The sequence below is a fragment of the Phalacrocorax carbo genome, chromosome Z (assembly GCF_963921805.1).
Source record: "Phalacrocorax carbo chromosome Z, bPhaCar2.1, whole genome shotgun sequence".
Taxonomy (NCBI): domain Eukaryota; kingdom Metazoa; phylum Chordata; class Aves; order Suliformes; family Phalacrocoracidae; genus Phalacrocorax; species Phalacrocorax carbo.
Genome location: NC_087548.1, coordinates 69044875 through 69066898, shown reverse-complemented (window position 1 = coordinate 69066898; position 22024 = coordinate 69044875). Strand labels below are relative to the sequence as shown.

Sequence of the window (22024 nt, the reverse complement as noted above, 5' to 3'; positions counted from 1 at the left end):
ACAAACCTACAGCCAGTACCTTTGGTCCTGCAGCAGAAATAATAATCTGTCCAGGGGCCTGAATCCAGGGCTCTCCATCAACTTGAACTGGAATCGGCTTTAAGAGTGTGACACGAAAATATGAGCCTTGGGCTATGCGGATTCCTGATCGAAAGCCACCTTGGACTTGACCCTGTTAGGAAGTAAAAGCCAGGATATCAATCACCCCAATAAATAAGAAGCGCAAATAATATCTGCACTTAAGCTGGGTGGATAGAATTGTATTCTCACCTGGCATTTTAAGTTTCAAGTGAAAGAACTGCATAGGCAAAATCTGCACAGGATGCCTTTACTGATGCAGCAATAATTTTTTATGTTAGCGCATGAAGAACTCAGATACTCCTGCAGGCTCCAGAGGCAAAGTAACTTGAATAACAGTGAAATAGTTTCTTCACTCAGGTTGGCCAAGGAGCATGAACTCACAAAGGTCTTGTTTACTTTTTCTTCCCCCCTCCATAATGTAGTAAACACATTTTCAAAACACCTAACTATACATAACATCTCCAGCACACTTGAAACTCAAAAGTCTAAAAGCACTTTATCAAACACGGAGAGAGAGTTTTGCCAAACTCAGTGCCATATACTTACACATACACTCAATGAATGGCTGAGTGTTAACTGTAAAAAGTAAAGCAAAGTGAACTTTGCGGCTACCGATTGTCTTGGGGAATGTGTACAGACACCAAACATGGGGGTAAAAACCTTAACAGAACATCACAAAACCAGAGCATGGGTTTGTTAACATTTATATTCCAAAGCAATGGGTACACTCCTTGTTGCTTCTAACTTCACAAAAATCTTAAGGATCTCTACAAAACCACTTCTTCTAACAGGGTGTTTTATATTTATCTTCCTTAAAAGATTTAAATTACAAAATGGTAAAGTTGGCCAACACCAAAGATTGAGCTGCACAATTTTAAGCACCCACCTTTCAGTTTTTGGTGGTTTTGGATTAGCTGTCTCTAGTTACCAGACCATATATACTTTTTCAGCAGCAGATTTCTTAAGATAGTGAAAGAAATATGAAGAAAAGACCAAACTAACCCATCACCTACAGGACTGCGTTGCTAATGGCAGGCCATTGTAAAAAGATGTAATACATGGAAGAATTAGAAGTTGCACAAACTGAGTCATAATATTCTTTGCAGAACTGGCATACGTCTGCTTCACATAGCATTTGGATCAAAAGCAGCTAGCATCAGATTCTCAGAGACAGGTGTTGGAAAGCCTGTGTCAGATAATTATAAAGCCACCTGTCTAGAAGGAATCTCTGCCCTGATTGTGATAAGGTATGACAAAATTTATCGCAAATACACTACTGAAGTGAAGAGTGGGTGTTTTTGTAATATTATTTTTGTAATATTAAAATTAAAACTTGGTTCCCATAAACTGTTTGGTTTTGACACCATGATACCTATTACGAGAAAGCTGATGCATCCCGTAATACACACGCACATATATATATCTGCATTTCATATATATGTACACATGTATGTTTCTAGCCTTGGTTCAAAGCCTACTTAAGTCATGAAGCATTTCCCCATGCACTTTTAACAAGTTCTTCACACTCCTTCACACTGGCCTATTCTTATTTGTCACAGGCTTCTTCAGTTTCCATTCAATCTGTTGTAGCCTGGCACCTAAATAAGGACCTTCAGGGCTGGCCAATAAACAGACAACAAGAGGGCACTGCAGTCCATGAGCAGACATACCAGCTGCAGCTGAACTCCCAACATCTGAATGCTTTGTTCACAGACAGCCAACACTGCCCATTCATTTTGTTTGTGGTCTATAACCATTTCTGTGTGATGGAACAAGTACCTGAATAACCAATGGTATAACCTTGACACAGATGCATGCTTTCTAGGACCGTGCACTTCCAATGCACTGCTTGTTTGTTACAAGAATAGATCAGTCTGAGAAAATGTATTTCTCCTGTGTTCTTACTGGGACACCAACTTACCATGTGAACAACGCCAGTCACACCAACCACCTCCAAAAGGCCGTCATCGATGCGTGGTTTCTCAAAGCGGTTATCACTCTCAGACCCCCAGAGATCAGCTCCGGACCCCCAGCTGTGTAGAGAGCAGACCACAGTGACCTCCTGTGGACGTGCCGTCTGCCACAGAGCACCCTGCCTGGCACCTTGCTAGAGGCGGCTGGTTTGCCAGACTTCAAAAGCTAGATACTCTGCTCCCCACCAGCTGGAGGAGACAACACAGCCTTCCTGCACTATGAAGACAGGAAGTGTTTTCCTAAGACTTGGACAACTTCTGACCATACCTTTTAGGAGTGAAAGAAGGAGTGAAGTAAGTAGTTCCCATTAGTTTGCTGGGAAATGCAGGTTACAGCTACACTAATCCTGAACTTCCAAGACTTAAGAACTTAACATAGATCCTACTGGTCTTGACAATATCCAGGTAAGCTACTGAAAAGAAACTAGAGCTACAAGAAGTATCAAGTTTTTGTTCTTGTACCTGGTCAAACTCACTTGTAGTTAAGAAGTATGCCTGCACTTCAGTCGTCTGGAATGATTCTGATGATTTAACACCGTGTTGCTTTTTGTGCAGTACTGACCCTCCTTACTGAAATCACTCGTTGTTTTAGTGCACTGACTGCTCAGTACTAATCGTGGTGTTTTCTGCTCCACAGTTCTCAGGTGCAACATATACTTGTATGTATGTGCATGTGCACATATGTTTGTGCACATGTAAACATATATATTTGACTAAAAAGTTGAAACACTTTTCAAAATAAAATGTAAAGCAATACACGTAGTTTGAGATAACTGTACTTGAAAAAAAAAAGATAGTATGGCAGCACTAACTACCTGCTAGTTTTGTGCAAACAGAAAACCTGCCTCTACCAACAGCACATCTAAGGAAGCCAGATTTCCTGCAGATTTACCTTCCTTTCTTCCACAGCGGTAACTCTAGCTACCAAAAGGTGTTAGCGCAGCCCACACAACTCCCAGAAATGTATGTGAACTGTAGGTTCCACAGCTACCCCAGGCAGCATCACCAGCTCATACTGAACAGCTGGCTGTAGGACCTGGACAGTGTTTGACAGCTGAATCCTGGCTGGTCTTCCCTGCAGGAACCGCCTAGGCACCACCTGTCTCTAGCATGCCAGACAGGGTGTGCAAGTTGATCATCTTTGACCCTTCTACACGTCACAGTGAAATCCGGTGGACCATTCAGGTAGTGTGGGGGAGGGGGTTAATGGTGTTGGACAGAAGCCACAGGCCTACAATCATGCCTAAAAAGTCATGTTTTAGGTCTGGAGACCTTTGGTGAGGAAATTCTCCAAATTACTGTTAAGACATGGAAGAAATAGCAAATGTACAGGGGTTTGCACTGGGAAAATAAGATACTACCACCTTTATGTGGAGTCAGACTGTGAGTTTCAAAGGATCAGAAAAATTATGTCAATACAGTATGAAGAGCTAGCTCCTCACACCCAGCTGCAAAGCCAGCGAGTCAGGCAGTAATAAAAAAACCAATAACAACCACCTATTAATCTAGACCATTTAACATTTTATCTAGCCACTTGACATGTGATGCTTAAATACCAAGCACCATTTCCACTCATGCTTGCATCCACACAGGATCCTTCCTCTCCTTTTTACCTGGGTATATTAATAAAAATGAGTCCTTCTATACTTGGTAACTCCACCTCGTGCTGGTCCACTTGAAGCTTTATGTCTTTGTGAAGATTTCTGGTATGACTTATCTTCTGCAGCCCAACTTTCACGTAAACTCCTTTGTTGTGAAACCTAGGAGAAGACAAGCAACCTGTAACTAAAGGGTAAGGCCCAGCGTAGCACTCTTCCTCCTATGTATACCAGTACTGTCCTCTAGCAGGTACGTTTAAAGGGTTTTTCAGTTAAAACCCTCTACAAATTCTTCTAGCTTTACTGCAGAAACAACACATAAGCTACAAACTGGTACTTTATACACCTTTTACTTAAGGGATGATTTGTGCTGTCGAGGCATGTGGAGATCTGTGACATTTTATTACAGAAAAATCACCCCTTCTTAAAGTGTTGCCTGAATGCAATGACTCTTTGAAATGTAAACATCTTGGCTGGAAAATTTTATTTTTAATTAAGACCTAGAGGTCTTCATGAAACACTTTAAAATGTTTTCTCATGCAAATGCTAGAATAATTAAGGCATAAAAACCTTTGCAGGTCTTTGCTTTACATATCATTAATTCATTGAAGATATACTCAGCTGTAGAAACTTAAAAACGTGCTTAGTAATGTCAACCTGTGACAGAGCTCTAACACCTCTAATTTTAGAGTAAAAACGATGAGGGATGTTTTATGGCATCCCTAGAAATGTCAAAATATTTTAATAACAACTTAAACAAATGTTAAATGCACACAGTATTTTCTTCTATAATGGAATCCTTTGGATACATGGCCTTCAGGGCAACCTTAAAATAAAAAGCATGAATTTTCATTATTTGACCTTACTAACACATGAATGTCACTGGAATCCAACTCTGCAAAATCTCTCCAGTGTTATGTCTAACTGCTGCGGACATTCAAGTGGGGAAGACAGCCACTTTAGCATGTGGGTTATAGTCAACTCTTCAGACAGAGACTGTTCAGTTCTTTTAAATTATTACATTGGGAATGATTAGCCCTACGTGCACTGAATTAAAGGTACCTGGTGTAACACCATTTAACATGCAGCTCATCTGTCCCCACAGAGCCAATAAGTCCCTGCATCAGCTCAGCTGCAACACTTGCATCATTATGTCATCCCAGAACTATTTGGAAGGCTTTTTGGAGTACAGATATAGAATTAACATCCTGCTGCTTGGATGAGCTTGGGGATTTGACCTACACAGCTCAGGAGTCACCCTTTGGTTTGTTTTTCTACAGAAGACGCAATACAGGTATAGCCAACATTCACATACTGCCTGATGCCCCACTGGCAACGCCCATAAAGATGCATACACCAATTCTTCAGTTTAGCTAATTGAATATCTCAGAATAGATAAAGTTAAAAGCTGATCCTAAACAGGAGCAGTTTCATGGATTATCAAAGTAAACAAGTGGGTTTTACGTATTGCAATCCTGTATCCTTGATAGACCAAACTGAAAAACACCCTTTACTCCTAAAAAGTCAGGTGAACAAGTCTCCATGGACTGAGGGAGACACCAGAGCATCAACTTGTGCTGTTACTCATCTCTGTGGTTGTTGCCCAAGCAGAAAGCACCTCTGGCAGCCAGAGGAAGCAAGGCCATCAGTAACTGCTTTCCAAGCTTTCATAAAAACAAAATAAAGAAGCCAGACCTCAAGAGTCATGAAGAAACAAAGTGAGCTGATACAGAAAGCTAGTCTTCTCACAGCTCTTGCCAACTGCTGCACACCTGGAAGGGTAGGTTTGGGGAGCTCTTTTTTAAAGGTGATCGATAAGAAATCTGTATGCCAGCCCTTTTTAAATGAACTGCAGTTTCCCATGAGCCCTAATAAACAGCTAGGTAACATCTCTCAGAACTGCAGCACACAGCACAGAAAGCTACCAAGCAGAACAAAATGACTGCCTTTTATCTAGTCCTGCAATTCAAAAAGCCCACCACTGGGTGGGAAGCCACCACTGCAAAAGCTAAGAGCTCTGACCAATAATTAACATCTGTTTGGGTGCTCTTATTAGAGTGATCTTACTGACTGGGAAAGAACTTTACTAGGTTCACATACGGAGGACTAAGACGGAAAAAAAGGAGTAAGCAGTAGCCGTTGTAGCAATTTAAAACTCACAACTGACAAATAAAATAACAATACTTTCAAACCTTCCCCCCTCCAAGAGAGAGAGCAGTTCTCTATTTTTGTAAAACAATTCTAAACTTGCACTAAACTGTGCAGAATATTCTCTCTGCCTAACCTTACATCCAGGGGGCTGCCTGCCACAGCAGTCTCCTGCCAGTTTTGGATGGCACAAACAAGATGTGGTCTCTTCTGTAACAGGCAGCCCTAAAGACTGCTCCAGGGTCCCATGGGAATAGGGGAATGAAGGCAGATGCCCTGATCCTTAAGTTTTACACTACAAAAAAACCTCACATAGCTTTGCACTCAACAACTTCAAAACCATCACTGCCACAACATACACAATTTCTATCTGCCCTGCGATGCAAGTTCACCCATAAATTCCCTGCAGGAATGTTATCACTGCACTGTGAACTGCTAGCCAAAAGTAAGGGGTCCTGAGCACGTGAAGAGACCAGCGAGCACACAGCTTTCAGGACATTTATCAGCTTAAGGGTTCTGCACTCCAGAGCAGCTGGTTCACATGCCAGCAGCTGTTGCATCTGGTATTAAGTAGCCATTCTTCTTAGTTAATTTTCTGAAAATAATTTTAAAAAGTTAAGAAATGCTGATTTTTCCAGCAAGAGCGTGCACTTGCATAAGCTGGGAAAGGGTGAAGCCAGCAATTTTAACAATCTTCATTACAGGCAGTGAAAGGCAACAGTTGTTGTCAGCACTGTTAACATGCACAAGCGGTCTCCTGCAAAACTGTACCTCAGTATCAGTTCATTATTTCATGTTTCTTTTCCAGATCTTGAATCACAGAAATATATAGCCCTTCAGATTAAAAAAAAAAATCTTCTTTCCCACATGCCCCTCAAGACACCCTGTTTGCACAGTGTCCAAATATGCATGTGAAAGGTCTGCAATGGTACCAAGTCATCATCCCCTGCACTGCAGGTGCTGCACGCTGTGAACTGAGATAAAGTTTCAAGGGATGAAAAGCACACAGTGGCAATAAAAATCAAAATATAATCCTTGAACACAGTGGCAATAAGAAAAGGACACATCTTTTGAAGGGCTGCAGCTTTGCAAAGTCAGAATACTCTATTTTAGAAGAAGAGTGAACATAACTCTTCCATTATATTAATTGCACAAGCAAATCTAGAACAGCTTTATACACTGGAACAGGCACTGCTATATGCAAACTTCTTGCTCAATTTTACTACCTATGATGTTTTTAATCCAGCGGAATGAAAATGCAAACCAGTGCCTAAGAGTAACTTGTGTACCACAAACCATATCCTTTATTATTCCATTTTTAAGAAAAAAATGTGAGCAATGTCTGTAATTATAGACAGAACGCTGCAAGATAGGTGGGATTACACATCATTACGCCTATAACGAGCCAGAGAGTGTTTTTAATAGTCAGGATTTGAATACTGCAGAATTGTAAATGGCTGTAACTCTTTCTGGCAAATGAGCACCATTTAGAGGACATTTACTCACAAACACAGGGGAAAGTAGACAGAACCAGTTTCTACAAGGAATTACTGATTAATTACACAAATGTGATTTCTTTTTCTCATCAATTTCGGTGATTATGTGAAGCAGAAAAAGTACTGTTATTGATTGCTCTGCATGCCAGAAAGGAGGAAGGTCTCTCTCCACACCTTTTTAATCACAGTGTCACTTGAGATGCAGAGATCTTTTAAAATTCTTATTACCAGCACACAGGTGCTACCACAGCACTAAGCAAGAGTGGGAAAGGTACAAAGAAGTTCTGAAGTGTGTTTATTGCTTATGTAGCAGGACTGGCCTCCCTCCTGCTAAAGGCTTGAAACAAGATATTTCCACTACATCAAAATTTCACTGAACTCAACATTGCAGTTATTAGCAAATAAGTATACTGCATAATATTGACAGGGCCTCAAAACACTGCTTTGGTGCTCTTTCTTGGTAAAGAGGGGGAAGGGGGCGGAAATCCAAACCACCAAAAAACCAAACCAACCAATCAGAACCCCAAACAAAAAAAAATTTTAAAAACCCCACCAAATCAACAAGAAACCCACAGAAAAACCCCAAAGACAAAAACCAAACAAAACCCCCAAATTCTGTGTCTGTGAGTTCCTGGCTAACTTAATTCCTTTCTGTGCCAGCTCTGCCTCAAGCAATATTGTTTGTGGATAACTGTAGCATTTCAAGATTATCAGCCGTAGTGTATGTTGGAAGTTATGCAATACCACAGAGTTTGCCCTTCACCCTTGGTTTCCCCAGGATTACCTGCTATTAAATTTCCCTGGTTCTTCTTCTCTAGCATGATGAAAGTCCAAGCTCAACTCTGCGTCAATGCCAAGACCACAGTAATTGTTCATCTGTACAATCTGGCAAAAAAAAAAAAAAAATTTCCTCCTTACATTTATAAATGAAGAAGTTCCAAAGATTTTCAATAAAAGCAAACCTTGCAGATTATCTTTCCAAGTCACTTGCATCTTGACAGATTCTGGAAAACATTTTCCAGAAACACTGCCCTAAAAATAGAGCTGTACAGACAATTGTTGACATGTGTTGTCATTATTTCCAAAGTATCAGAAAGTTCAAAATTTAATCTTAATTGCAAGTAACAAGCACAATAAGGCAGAAATAAAAACAACAAAACTTCTCAAAGCAGTTCTATGCAACAAGTACACAGGTTGCTCAACACTAATGCCACTATTATTTTTGGCATCAGCCATGGATTTATCATGACATCATTGTGAAGATGCTCCTCCTTACTTCGGAAGGTGACCAGCTTATGCTAGATGAGTGAAGAACTTGACTTCACCTACTCAGCTGCATTTTAAATAGCTCCCTATATGTCAGCCTCAAGTTTCTACAGATTTCAACCATTTCTGAGGTTAATTCTTTCTTGGCATGCCAATTCATTCCGTAGCTTTTCTATTCTAGTCCTTCACTCTCCCACCCTTCACCTTTAAAAACAGATTAGGCAGTCAGTGAAAAATCAACCCCTGTCTCCACAAGTCAAAACCAGATGGAATCTAAGCAACTTAAATCCTCCAACTGACATATAATGGCTAGGATTTTCCAGCGACTGGACTAAAATCTTAGACAACTGATACCATTATTACAATTTCCTACTTTCTTTTTGCCATCCCCTTGCCCGATTTCTTTGTTTTGTCTGAAGATAAACAGAACCAGGATTCACACAAAGCTCTGAAGTCACCATCTAAAACAAACGTTTTTATCTTCCTAACAGAAACAAGTAATATGAACCAAGGGACAAGGAGTTTCACTCCAAAAAAATAAAGCAGATGCCACATATATGGACATGCAATGGCAGTAAGATGACAGAAGGATTTATTTCCTGCAAATGCTAGCAACTCAACAGTCATTTTTTAAACCGTCAAAGGAAAGATGAAAGTACTGTTTTGGGGCGGGATTTTTTTTTGGTTGACAGTCTAGTTTCACAAGTGCTCTGGAAAGTGTTTGGCACCCCTTCAAAAAGCTTTTCTTATTCAAGAATTAAATTTCTTTCCAACAGGAAGAAACAGGTATGCCATTGTCACTTCAATCTTTTCATAAATTCTCTATCAGATAGTTTTTGCCACACAGTTATGAAGTCTGTTCTGCAGCCAACCAGTCCACAACTGAAGCACTGGATCCAGATGTATGCTAAGGAATAGCTCAGTAAGGCCCAAGCTCAAGACAGGTGAGCAATGAAAGATAAAACTACATTACTATCTATCTTCTTTGTGGTTGTCACTAGAACAACAGTTCCTACAGTGCTCAGCATACCTTTGGAGGCTCAGGTTCCGCAACGCCATTCTCTGCACCTTCAGCTGGCTCTTCTGCATCCAAAAGGATAGTCCAACGATCCATAAGAACATCATCCGCCTCATCCACGGAAATCAAAACTGAGTAGGGGTCCTCTCCACTGTAGCCAGCTCCCCAGCGCAAGACCCTCCCTAAGTCATTACCTGAGCAACAATGAAGAACCCCAGAATATGACTGCATTTTCATAAGTTTGCTAAAAGCATGAATAAGTGTACCAGCCCTGTTTTACAAGCCACATTGCACCAAGGTGCTCCAAACAAGTCAGGGAAGTAGTTAGATTGGACTGAAAAGTTAACAAGCAGAAAAAAATATCTAAGTGCTGTTGTGGTTCCATGTGTGCTTAGCATCACACACAGATATGCTGTCTTATATGAAAAGTTTTCAAGAAAGTGATAGAAAACCTGTTAGGAAGTTGAGAAGTTAGGAGGCAGCTGAGTTCACTGGTGTACAGTAAGGGCTGATGCACCTATGGTTGTCAGGGGGAGAATATTTTGCCCTCTCCAATTCCTGCCCACTCGGACACACCCATACCAACACCCCTGCTGCTCCTTTTTGCTTCAGAAAGCATGACTGACATTTCCTTGAAAAGCTGATATTGCATTTGCTCTCCAGCACTGGCCAGAACTGAGTGATGGCATTTCTGCTGCAAAGCTGAGTTGTTTGTCAGATGGATAAATAAAGATAAACCTTCTGGAGGACTTCTGCCCTCAGAAGAACAGTGCTTGCTGTGATTCTCACCTGTTCCTAACGGTAAGATGGCAACCGAGGGCTCTGAGCACACCAGCTTGTGCCTGGTCTCCTCCAGTGCACCAAGGACCCAGCCCACCGTGCCGTCCCCTCCACACACCAGCACGCGGAAGGAGGGGACTTTAGAGAATGTGTGAAACCTCCGTTAAGAAACAAAACAAAGGGGAAAAGAAATGTTACAACACAGTATAGGAAAAGTCAAGCCTCTTAATGTTCTATTTAAGATAACACATTATTATTGGATTTGCCCCCCTTTCCATCAGTTTCAGGATCAACTTCAAAGTGAATGGAAAAATAGGAACTTCTAGATAAAGCTGTTTAAAAAGAGTGAAAACGACATTCTTCTAAGATTCTTCACAGCTAGAGTTAAACTGTTTATCACTTCCTTTTTCAGCAAAGACACCAGGATCTAACTGTTCATAATTTCAGTATGAACATCTATAACTCTCTAAAGCCTAGTGGAGGTGTTGATTAGTGGTTTTCGGTTTTTTTTTTACTTGTCACAGGGCTCATAGTACATTTTCTTCTTCACAGTACTATTTTCCTGGTTGCTCTTACCTTTCGTTGCTTTTCATTCTACATATAGAGACATTCTGCAAAGAAATTTTTATTTCCCATTGTACAAGAAGCAATGAACAAGTAGAAGCATTTTGCCATAAAGCTACAGAAGTATTCCACAGGCAAAACAAAATGAACGAGTTACTGAAGTTGCAGCTTGAACTGCATTAGAAGGACAACAGAATTATACAGTTTGACTAAAAACTTCATTTGTGCAGCTTAATTTTCTTGCCTCCTGCATAAGCTGCGTTTTCCCCACAAAAGCTTTGTTTTGAAGAGCTTGCCATGATGGTTCTTTGCTTAAGCAGTGTCGAAGGAACGAGGCTACTCTGAGTAGGCTACAACCATCACCTTCAGTTTTATGAAGCTAGTAACAAAATGGTGTTGATTAAATCAAGTAATTGGTTCCTGCCTCCCTATGAGCACGTTATGTTCTGTTCCTTGTATTTAGAAATGTTGCAGCTGTGATCAGGCAGGCCCTGTTAATTTTACAATTATGGCCAAGTTTGAAGAGTCAAGATAGAAAATTTTATTATACTTTCCTATTAGTTCCTATGAAACGTCAGAGGAAATAAAAGCAAAACTGAGCCCTTGTTGGACAATCTGACATTTCTCTTTCCATCCCCATTTGATTATAAAATCTTATTTTTAATAGTTATTATATTTGTGCTATCATAAAGTGCATATGACTTTCCCAGGACTGGACTCTATTAGACTTGATACAAGCATATACATCAGGAACTACTCTGTTCTCTTTTCTTTAGAGAACCTCAAAGTTTAAATCTGTTTCACAGTCAGAAGTGATCCACTGCTCTGGTCTTCAGGCACAGAACAGAAGCAATTTATATCTTCAGAACAAGTGAATATGAGCCATCCTTTCCAAAAATAATTTAACAACACAAATTAAAAAATTTAAAGAATATGACAACTTACCCAGGCAGTGGGCCACCATTGGTAAGTTCAAAGACCTGATGTGGGTTTAGCAGTTTTCTAAAACTGTACAGCAGATCTCGACCTTTTAGACCACCACTTTTTGGATTCACAAATACAAGAAGTGGGCAGCAGTTCTGTGGTAACTTGGAAGCCTGAAAGAAAGGATTAGACAAAACCATGACAAGGCAGGAAAATTACTACTGCATCTCTGATGTATTTCCTGATGCTTCCTTGATGCTTAGTAAAAAAAAAAATCTAGATTCAATAAACAAAAAGATTCAGTGTTCAGCCAATGGTCAGGTTAGCTGTTTCTCCTGGAACAGTTTCCTTAACCCACTCCAACTACGGAGTTGAGCCTAATGTTAAAAACAAAGGCACTGTAAGCAGTCCTTCCTATATATTTTCAGTAAACAGTCCGTGCCAAAGAATAGTGTGAGAGATAAGGTACCTTCTAGACTCATGCACTATTCAAACACTTTGCTTGCAATCAGAGAACACCTCCCAAAACCGCCGAATATTTAAGTTTTGTGGTTGTCTTAGACTATATGTTCATTTACAAGGGCAAAGTGAGGGTGTCTGGGCAAACAATGGCATGCCTCTCCCCAAGAAATAAGAGGCTGAAAGCTTCTTCCAAAAATATGTATTTAAAATTTTTCATCAGGAGGATTTGGTGCCAGTATCTTTTGATCCTCACGGTTCTTCTGAAGCTGCTGTTGAAAGGGCTCTCAAAGCATGACTGTGCTGCAGGGGAGCCTGGTAACCATCCAGAAACCACTCCAAAGGAACCACTGCACATGGCAGAGGAGGGATTTACCAGGTACTACAGGGACTGCAGGGAAAGGTATCTGCAGCTTCAGGGGAGGTCAAAACTTCCAGCCACCAGAAGCACGCCCTGGGACTGCTTTTCAGCCAGCCAGCCTGTAAATCCATGAAACAATCTGTAAACAGTTCTAGAAAGATCAGAAAACACCAGGATACCTTTCATCTATCCTGCCACAGGGCTGCGGGGCAGGTACATGCCAGAAAAGCCCTTTTTGGCCTTTCAAAGAGCGCGCTTCAAAGCAGAAACGTTTGCCACAGTCCCTAAATCGTGGTAATTTGTGTTTACAAACTGGACAGCATTCAGGGAACAGCAATTTGTCAGGCAGCTGACAGGATGGATCCAGGGAACAGAACAGCAGTGCTAAATATAAGTCAGTTTAGACAGGAATGAGTCAGGGTGAGGCAGCAGCATGACCGCAGCATGCAAACGTGCGGAGAGATACCAACAGCTACAGAGGGGAGGAGAGAGCACTGAGAGAGGCCGCCAGCCACCCTCTACGCAACTACCAGAGCACATGAACTAAGGTGAAGAAAGGAGAAATTAATGATTAGCTTTGTGAGGAAGCAAACTGGAGTCTGATGACGAGATACCCCAGACCATTGTCTACCTGTGGGCTGATCTGGATGCTTAAAAGCAAATTATCATTTGGGGCTTCCCAGTCTTTGAGATATCTCCTCAAATTTTGCTTTCCTAAAAGGACTGAGTGCCAATCCTCTGCAAGTCACACCCTGCCCGATGTGTCAAGATACCAAGAAACACATAAAAATCTTTCTCCTCTGTGGCACTGCCTGCATAAGAAATGCCCTCTTCTATCCAGTGTGACTTGCACGCACAAACAGAAAACACAACAGGAAGAGGAACCCTAAGCAGGTAAGAAGGTTGGTGGAGCAGGAACACACTTCCTTGTCCCTTAGATTCCACTAGAGACATTCAATTTGAAGATACATATGTTTTCTCGAAAAAAAAATGAGCCAAACAAGGGCTCTTTTGGCTGACAAACAGCCAGAAGAGCCTCAAAGTTTTGTTTTACTGGAAAGGTTTCACTGCTGGCAAAACAACTAGGTTGGTGAGACAGAGGCTGCAGAGCTGTCCACGTAGGTTTCTCCAGAACAGCCACCTTCAGGCTACATCCTGATGACTGCTAGGTCAAAACACCTCTTGCCTCCATATTCAGGGCTAATTGGAAAAGAGGAAGCAATTATTCAAAGCATGCCAACAGACAACAAGGGTAATATACTTATTTCTGTTTAAGCACATGGAAAGGATAGCCGGCAAAGGAAGGCTAAGGAAAACAATGCATGCCACTGTCACAAAAATGAAGGCCTTCTTGAGTTGTAAGGTCAACAGCTCAAGGATCCACACATCCCAACGACAGAAGTGAATTTCCTCCCTTCAAGCCATCACAGGCATTAATAAAAATAGTACGCAGAGCTCTGGCTCTTCCAGGAGTAAAGCCCTTCTCGTTACTCCATCAGTTCCTGCACCGTCATCTGCCATATCCCATTATGGATGGTCCTTCGAAAATCCCACAAGCAATGAAATGCAGAGCAGCTCTGAAAGGAACCACCACATCCCATGGGGTAACAGGGCAAACTGTTTCCTTCCTGCACTCCATGTTCCAGCTTCTACCCTGCTCTACCTTCCCACCTGACTACTTCCTATTTCTGCCTTCTCAAAGCTTTTTTACTACCTGAATTTCATCACCAGTCATTTCAGCTTTCTGAACAGTACAGGCTATCTGAAATCTCAGCCTTGGTCCAATGCCCGGAAACTTCTGGGGTTTAAAAAAAGGGGGAATATGGGATAATAGAAAAAATATTTAGTTCTGCAGCTCAAAGTAAACAAAAACTTTTTAAAAAAAGAATGAGAGAAAAGAAACCAGCCCAACATTCAAGTCAAACAAATACCTTACTTGAATGTGGACAAGAACATTTTATTACCTTCTTTTCTTCAGGAAATCAGGTTCTCAAAATACTGGCTTTGGACATTTAGAAGTGACATGTTGAACACATGTTTTATATTACTTGCTTTTACAGGCAAGTTCTAACACAGTGGGTTTAAAACCAAATAACTAAAATAATTCGCAAGGAACTTCAGGGAATCACAATGATTTCTGAGGCATGGTACGCTCCAAGGCATTCAAAAGTACAGCTGTGTTTTGGAAAGTCATATGAGATCTTACCCAAGTAAATATATATTGTCGGAAATATGTATTTACAGTTTCTACAAAACTGCTATCTAAATTTCCTAATTGTCAAGACTCACAAGCAGCTGCAGAGAATTTCTGGAGCTAACAAAATATCCGTATGTAGTATAAACTGAGCAGTCCTACCACTCAAAACCATCTTTGTCGAAATATCTTCTAATGTAAATCCCTAACTACACCTATTTAGGACTAAATACACCTATCTAGAACAAACACAAGTATTTTAGAAAGGGCTCATTCTTACAGTTAACTTGCTTCCCATCATCACTCTTCGTCAAACTTCAAGGAGTAGGAAACACTGATAAATCCCTAGATATAGGCCAGCTTCTAAGAAAACAGTTATTTTTCATTAGGGGTTAAAAACTCTGACAGTTTGTACAGCAGAGCTGCTGCATTGCTTTCTGAAAAGTACATGCTCCATTACAATTCTGGCCACAAGAATAGCACTCTTATGCTGCAGAATTTTTTTTAATCCCTTAATAAAGCCCCAGTGGGGACATATGAATGAGTTTATACTGGGCAGAAGGGGATGTGTGACTCACAGCATGAGGACTCCCTTCCCCCTTCAGCCCTGGCTTCTGTGCTCTGCTTGAGGAGTGAAATCTGCAGAGGGGTTTTATGTTGGCTGGCTCTTAGGAAGGAGTTTATTGCTTGTTTCTTAGAGACAGCTGAAGAAGGCCCTGTGATTTAGACACTCCAACAGTCACTGTGAATTGCTTAATTTGTCAGGATTAGCACAATGCAGCTTCAGGTTGGGGAAAGATGTTTATAATCCACGCTAATCCCCTTTCTCCTGAGTGTACTCTGTAATCACATCTCATGATGAAACAGAACAAGGTGTTCTGTGCCACAGGCCTGCCAGCACAATAGCCGTGGCACATCTTCCAGGGTGGTAGGCTGTCTCCAGATACTGCAGATATCACTAAGTGACAAGTAAAATTCAACATTTGCAAGTGGGCTGTCTGCAGCACCTCCCCATGTGCAGGGACTCATGACACCCTAGCACAAAATTCCTCCACCCTGGCCAGAAAGGAGTCATTGCATCTGAAAAGGAATGATGTGCAATGTGTCTCAACACAACCAGAGCAGCAGCTGGGTCAATGCAGCAGGAGCTTAAGCCTTTTCTTTACTTTTTGGGGAATGGTGGCAATGGAAGAGGGTAGAAAGTAACCTTTCTAAGAGGGTCATTAAACTATCATGCTTTTAAGTTGGACACATTTGTGTAAGGAATTAGTAGAATGAATCAAACTGAAAGTTTCACCCATTTGGGAAACTCCCACATTGTCTTCTACTACTCTTAAGGAACCTAAATACAGTACCGTCAGAGGGCACTCCACTGGTATGTGGCATTAGTGATAAAGCCACAAAAACATGTCAGTAGGACTGATATTGGCCTCATAAAACTCTCTGCTGATTTCCTTGTTTGCCAGTACTACAAAAGGGGTTCTGGTAAATTAGCTTTCAGTTAAAAGATTCAGCCCTGCAGTATCTTTCACCTTGACTTGCTACCAAACAGTGATACCAAACTGCCCCTGCAGGTCCTTACACACAGCAGCTAAACAGTTTTGTAAGAGACCGTATTTTTTTTTCACAATCCAGCAAAGAGAATATTTTTATTTGAATATTGTGAAATGAAAAAGTGTTTGATTAAATTCTTAAAGGCCTGAGATCATGAAACAGCAGAACAGATCAACACATCTGATCACACTAATTGCTTGACTTTCTAATAAGCAGTTAGTGCAAACTAAACCTGCATTCAAACCTTTCAGTAATGATAGTAAAAGGATGAGTTGCTTCTGGCAGATGTGACCATGCCAGACTAGAACTAGGCCTTCTCCTTAGAAGGTATTTCAGACACTGAGTAAGTGACTCTCACCTGGAGAAACCAAAGGACTAGCAACCTTTAACCACCAATTTACTTCTGTGTTTTATCAACTTTTAAGAAGCATTGCTTTGGTTTGTTGGTTTGGTTTTTATTTAAGTTGCAATTCGGAAAAATTGTTCATTAACCAAAACACTGTGGCCTTTGTTTTATCACCCATTCTTCTTCCAAGACTACACATTAGCCCTTCATTTCCAATTTCTTTCTATTTCACCCACAAGACAAATACTGAACACAGCATAAATATAATATTGTGCTCAGTTCCTGTATCCCTTTTAATTCCTGATGCTGTATTTAAATGGTCACATATATAAAGTATAAACAAAGGCTAACAGTATCATAGGATAAAAAGATAATCTAGGTTGGAAAGTACCTCAGGAGGTCACCTAGTCCAATTGCTACCCAAAGTAGGGTGAACCATCACTCATTAGTTTACCCTGGGTAATTAGTGAATGGCATAAGCTGGGTGTCCAAAGCATGTATGAACAACACTTGAAATATTATTTAGATTAACTTTTGGTTCATTTCAGTGAGATGACCAAATACAAACATTATGTGCTGAAATGGAAACAAAATGTATGTGCACATGTACAGCTCCTCTCTTCTTCTTACATATTAGAAGTTCATCCCCAGCAGACCCCTGAACTGGAGTTTCTAAAAAATATCTTGCATCAGGTAACAGCATTAGCTGTATTTTCCTGGCAACAACAAGTTCACTTCAAACATATCTAGTGTCAGACAACCAGACACATGTCATCAATAGAGTGGAGTATGTGCAACTTCACATACCACACACCGAATCTAGGCTCCTAACACATCTGCCTAAAAACCACCAAAAACAAGCAATGAAAAGCAGTCCCGTCTTCATGCTGCCTTCCTTTTCTGATAACAGAAACTCTGAAACCTAGTTTGCATGAGAGGGGAGCAGAGTTTCTAAGGATCTCACAAAACATAATTCATAAGAACAAGACTCATGTTTTTGGAGGGAGGATACTGTCTAATCTTGCCAGTTTCATGTAAGCATTGCCACTAGTATCTGCTCATATGAAAAAGAAAAGTTTGCCTTCGGATAACTTTGACAAGTACAGGACTCTTTAAATGGTAAAAGCAGGCGTGTAAATATGCAGCTACGGCTATTGAACTTGAGATCCTCCCATTTGAAGCTGTTTCATAGTTCTGACTAATTATGTATTTTTAAGTTTTTAACCTTTTGTGAAGTTCTAAGAAGTCAGACTAAGACCCTCACTTCATTTGCCATAATGAAACTCCAGAAACTGCAAGATACACAATGGCTCAGCAGAAAGTAACTATGCCTATATTCTCCTTTGGACAGGACTTAACAGCATTCTGCCTAAAAATCACTTTGCTCAGTGAACCATTTCCCTCTTTTCACCGTGATTCTGAGTTGTTAACATGAAACCTATTATTAAACCAACTGATTCATAGGGAAGTGATTTGTAACCATAAAAATTAAGAAATCAGAACTGGGCCTGAATTTGTGAAAGGGCTCTTGCACCAAGTTTTTCAAAAGACTATTTTCCTCTAAAATTCACAATGCAGCATTTAAACAATGTCAAATTCCCTCTGCTACAGAATGGGGGAAATGAAGATACGGTAAATGTGAAGATAAGCAGTACTACTTTACCTTATGGTTAGCAATGAAACTCATTTAGTCCCCAAAACAATGTTGTAAGCATTTTAAGACACACCAGGTAAAACTAAAACTCCACCGAACTTTTTCATCATTGAAAGAAATAAAGAGGAACAAAAAATTGGTTTTCTCCCCTTTATAGTTGTTCAGTTATGCAGTTGTACAGTTGTATAGTTATTCCTGACAACTCAGCAGTAACTGGACAAGTGACTTAACTCACAGAAGTGTATCATATACATGAAGTACAGCCTGTCAAGTGTTTTTTTCATCACACTACTGACAGAAACTCCCTGTATGGCTCCTTTGAATAAAACGTAGTTTCATTTACTTCCAGCAGAAAAAGTCTTAAGGTCGTTGTTTCTCTTCTAATGACATATTTTAAATTCAAACCCATCTCTTACCATAACTTCAGGAATCACCATGGCGTTCAGAGGCTTGTCATTGACAGTTGTATCTTTAACTAGCATATATATTCTTTCAGCTTCAGAAAAGCATGAAATTTCAAGTACAACAGCTCCTGTAAAGAGGCATCAGAACTATTTTTTATATTTTCTATTATTATTAGGAAACCAGTGTTATCAGATCACAGCAAAAGTTTACTCAGGACATTATTCAGTAAAAGTTACTCTGCAATGCTTTTGGTTGCTGGTTATCGGTGAATTGGACTGTTTTGGTTTTTTAAGCCTTCCTTCATATCCCCAAACACAGCCCAGATTTTTGTTAAAGCAGTTTGACGACAAGAACTGCAGCACAGAACTGATGCATATTTCAAGAATTCCTTTGGGCTTCAGAAGTATGGCTTGTTTCCATACTCTTTATCACAACTAAGAGGCTGTTGCCCTCATGTAAAAGAGGCAAATGTGTCTGGTTTCATTTTGTATCTCATTAAAAATCCAGTAGCTCCATTCATTGACAATATCTCAGTAAGAATTATTACAAGCAAAGATCTGGTTTGAGAATCAATTTAAGATTTTTATATTGGCTTAGGGTCTGTATGGAAAAGTTGGGGAAGAAGGGAACACAAAAGGAAAAAAAAAATACTGACAAGTTTAAAGTAAGATCCTTAGTGAGGAGGAAAACAGGGCAGGACAAGAGCAAAGTGCATAATGGATAGCATATGAGATGTAAGCTGGTAACATAACCTGGCTGCAAACAAAAGTGTGAGTCAGGAAGTTATCAGAAACACAAAAATACTCAGAAAGTGAAAAAAACACAAAGAACAATAAAAATCACATACAAGCAAAAACATTCAAAAAACACATGCAGGTAAACTTGGTTAAATGAAGCTGTGACACGAGAAGAGTATCACAAACCCACCTATATTCTCTATTGACAAATATGAAAGGAGAAGGCACATCTGAACGCTTTACGGATTTCCTTATGAAAAATCAGTATTAACTAGCCACGCAGAGAGAGCAAACACACAAAGGAACTCTTCAAAATCATGTTACAGAAAGATTCATTTAGTGGTCATGTGAAAGTTAAGCCTGCCAAAGGACATGAAATATCTTGGATATGGACACCTAAAAGTCTGGAATTTATCTTTTGTACTTATAAGTTTAACCAGAGGCAGATCTCCACCTGACCACTGCACTAAAGCTACCCAGAGCCACTGCTGCTCCAGCTCTCAGAAGCCTCATTGCTTCTCTGACCTTGTTGAAATAAAATTTGTACAGCAAAAGCAAAGCAACAGATCAAAGGTTGTACACAGAGATGAGCATACTGATTTTCTTCAGACTTCCAGCCACTGAACCCCCACTTAACACTGAGCTAGGAAACAGTGACCGTGAAACAATCCCATCAGGTTCAAAAGCAGGACCAAATTTTAGTATTTTAGAAATCAAAATGAAGAGAGAGCACTTGAAGGGTTTTTAACAGTTCAGTCGTGTTAGAACTATTCAGTTAAAGTGCAACTTCAAAACTCATTATTATGATGAAATATTACCACTTTCTGGTACATTAACCATGAAGCCAACCTTTTAATTTTTTTTAATAAGGTAACACTAATCCACTGCTCTTCATAAATACAAGATGTTACATTTTATTTGAAGGGCTTTTTGCTTATGTGATAAGACTAACATACTCTGAGCTTAGAGCCTCTAGTATTAGACTGAAGTTTTGAAAATAGACATTGTCTGCAAGACTAAAAATCTTAATGCTTACCTTGTGCTTGATAAACATGACTCACAGATACTACATTTGCTGCAAAGGGTAAAAATATAAACACATAAAACGTTGGGTACAGTTAGAGTAAATATTTAAAGTATTTTTTAAAGTTACATAAATATAATATAAATAAATATTAAAAGTTATACAAATATAGGGAGAACCTCCAGCTAACATTTTCCCTCTCCAAAGTTTACTTTGCAAGTTAGAAAAGCTAAACTGATTTTCATAAAGGTGACTATGAATTCTCTCTGGCATTTAAGGTTTAATTCCTTTTGAAGTTACATAAAAGACAGGGAAAAATGCTTCGTTTCCTGAAACAAAAAGCATGACGCATTCCTGACACTGTTTATAGAACATGTCTGTTGAAAGAATATTATGAAAAACCAATTACACTTCTTTGAAAAAGAAAAATAAATCCTTTTCACTGAGTGCTTGTCCATATGCGTGCACACACTGCTCATACTTCTCTGTGACCCGCACAGAGCTCATGAGCAACATGGATGACAGCCCACGCAAAAAATGGCAGAGGTTAATTCCCTGTGCATTAATGTTCCTTGCCTTTATTAAACTGCACTGCCATAGTTTGAATGGTGTAAGGTATGTATGGTTCACTTCCAAAAAGTGACGCTTCTTCACTAAAAAAAAAAAAATGGTGTGGTCACATATAGCTCAAATAATGTAACAATAATTCTGTGAATAATGAGCTGTCACATCTCTCATGCAGCCATGAACATGTTAAAATGAATTAAAACCCCCCCTATGAGAGTACAAGGCAGACTGATTTTTCAAATAAGGTCAGAAAATGTTAAGAAAAAAATAATTAAAAGGAGGAATAGATGCTACTACATGTTATTCTCCACAAGTGACTGTATCTCAAAATGCCCGTTCACTTACTTTTGATAGCTAATTCATCCTTGAGAATATTTGTATATTCTTCAGGGGTAAGCTGAGGTGGAAGGCCACCAACAAATAAATTTACTCGTACAATGGATTTACTGTTTTCCACAATGTAAAATCTTGTTTGATTCATCTGACGTATTGAAGTCTACCAAAATAAAGAAAAATAAATTGATACATTTGGCAAAAAGATATAGTGAAACAAAATTCCAAATAGTTCTGAACTTAGCAATCAAGTCCTCTATGCTTAGAGAATATCACAAACAGAAACAAACTTCAGTCCAAGCACTTAGCTTCTCTACAGATGAGCCAGTTGGGGGGGGTGTGTGTGTGTGTAACTGATTACTTACTTTTTCTGTAAGAAAGAGGACTCCCTACTTGCTATAAAAAAGGATCACATTTCTTTTTCAGATTTACCTTTCTTATGTCCTTGAGTCTGTTAAGAATCAGTTCTTGGTTGTCCAAGACCATGCGCTGAACTAGAGACAGCAAGAACATTAATCATGTTTGAAAGCATTGTAAGCTAT

At 39.8% G+C, this 22024-nt stretch overlaps 1 protein-coding gene across 1 annotated transcript in view; it reads right to left on the bottom strand.

The window, feature by feature from the left end:
* Positions 1–22024, bottom strand: part of DGKQ (diacylglycerol kinase theta) — a 99719-nt gene that overhangs the window by 5297 nt on the left and 72398 nt on the right. Inside the window, exons 12-22 of the mRNA XM_064438008.1 lie at positions 21915–21976; positions 21495–21645; positions 20595–20633; positions 18833–18948; positions 11870–12021; positions 10370–10518; positions 9593–9774; positions 8081–8181; positions 3668–3814; positions 2003–2114; positions 20–172 (exon numbers count right to left, since the gene is read on the bottom strand). Of these exons, the coding sequence (XP_064294078.1) occupies positions 20–172; positions 2003–2114; positions 3668–3814; positions 8081–8181; positions 9593–9774; positions 10370–10518; positions 11870–12021; positions 18833–18948; positions 20595–20633; positions 21495–21645; positions 21915–21976 (1364 nt within the window). The remainder of the gene's footprint in view (positions 1–19; positions 173–2002; positions 2115–3667; positions 3815–8080; positions 8182–9592; positions 9775–10369; positions 10519–11869; positions 12022–18832; positions 18949–20594; positions 20634–21494; positions 21646–21914; positions 21977–22024) is intronic.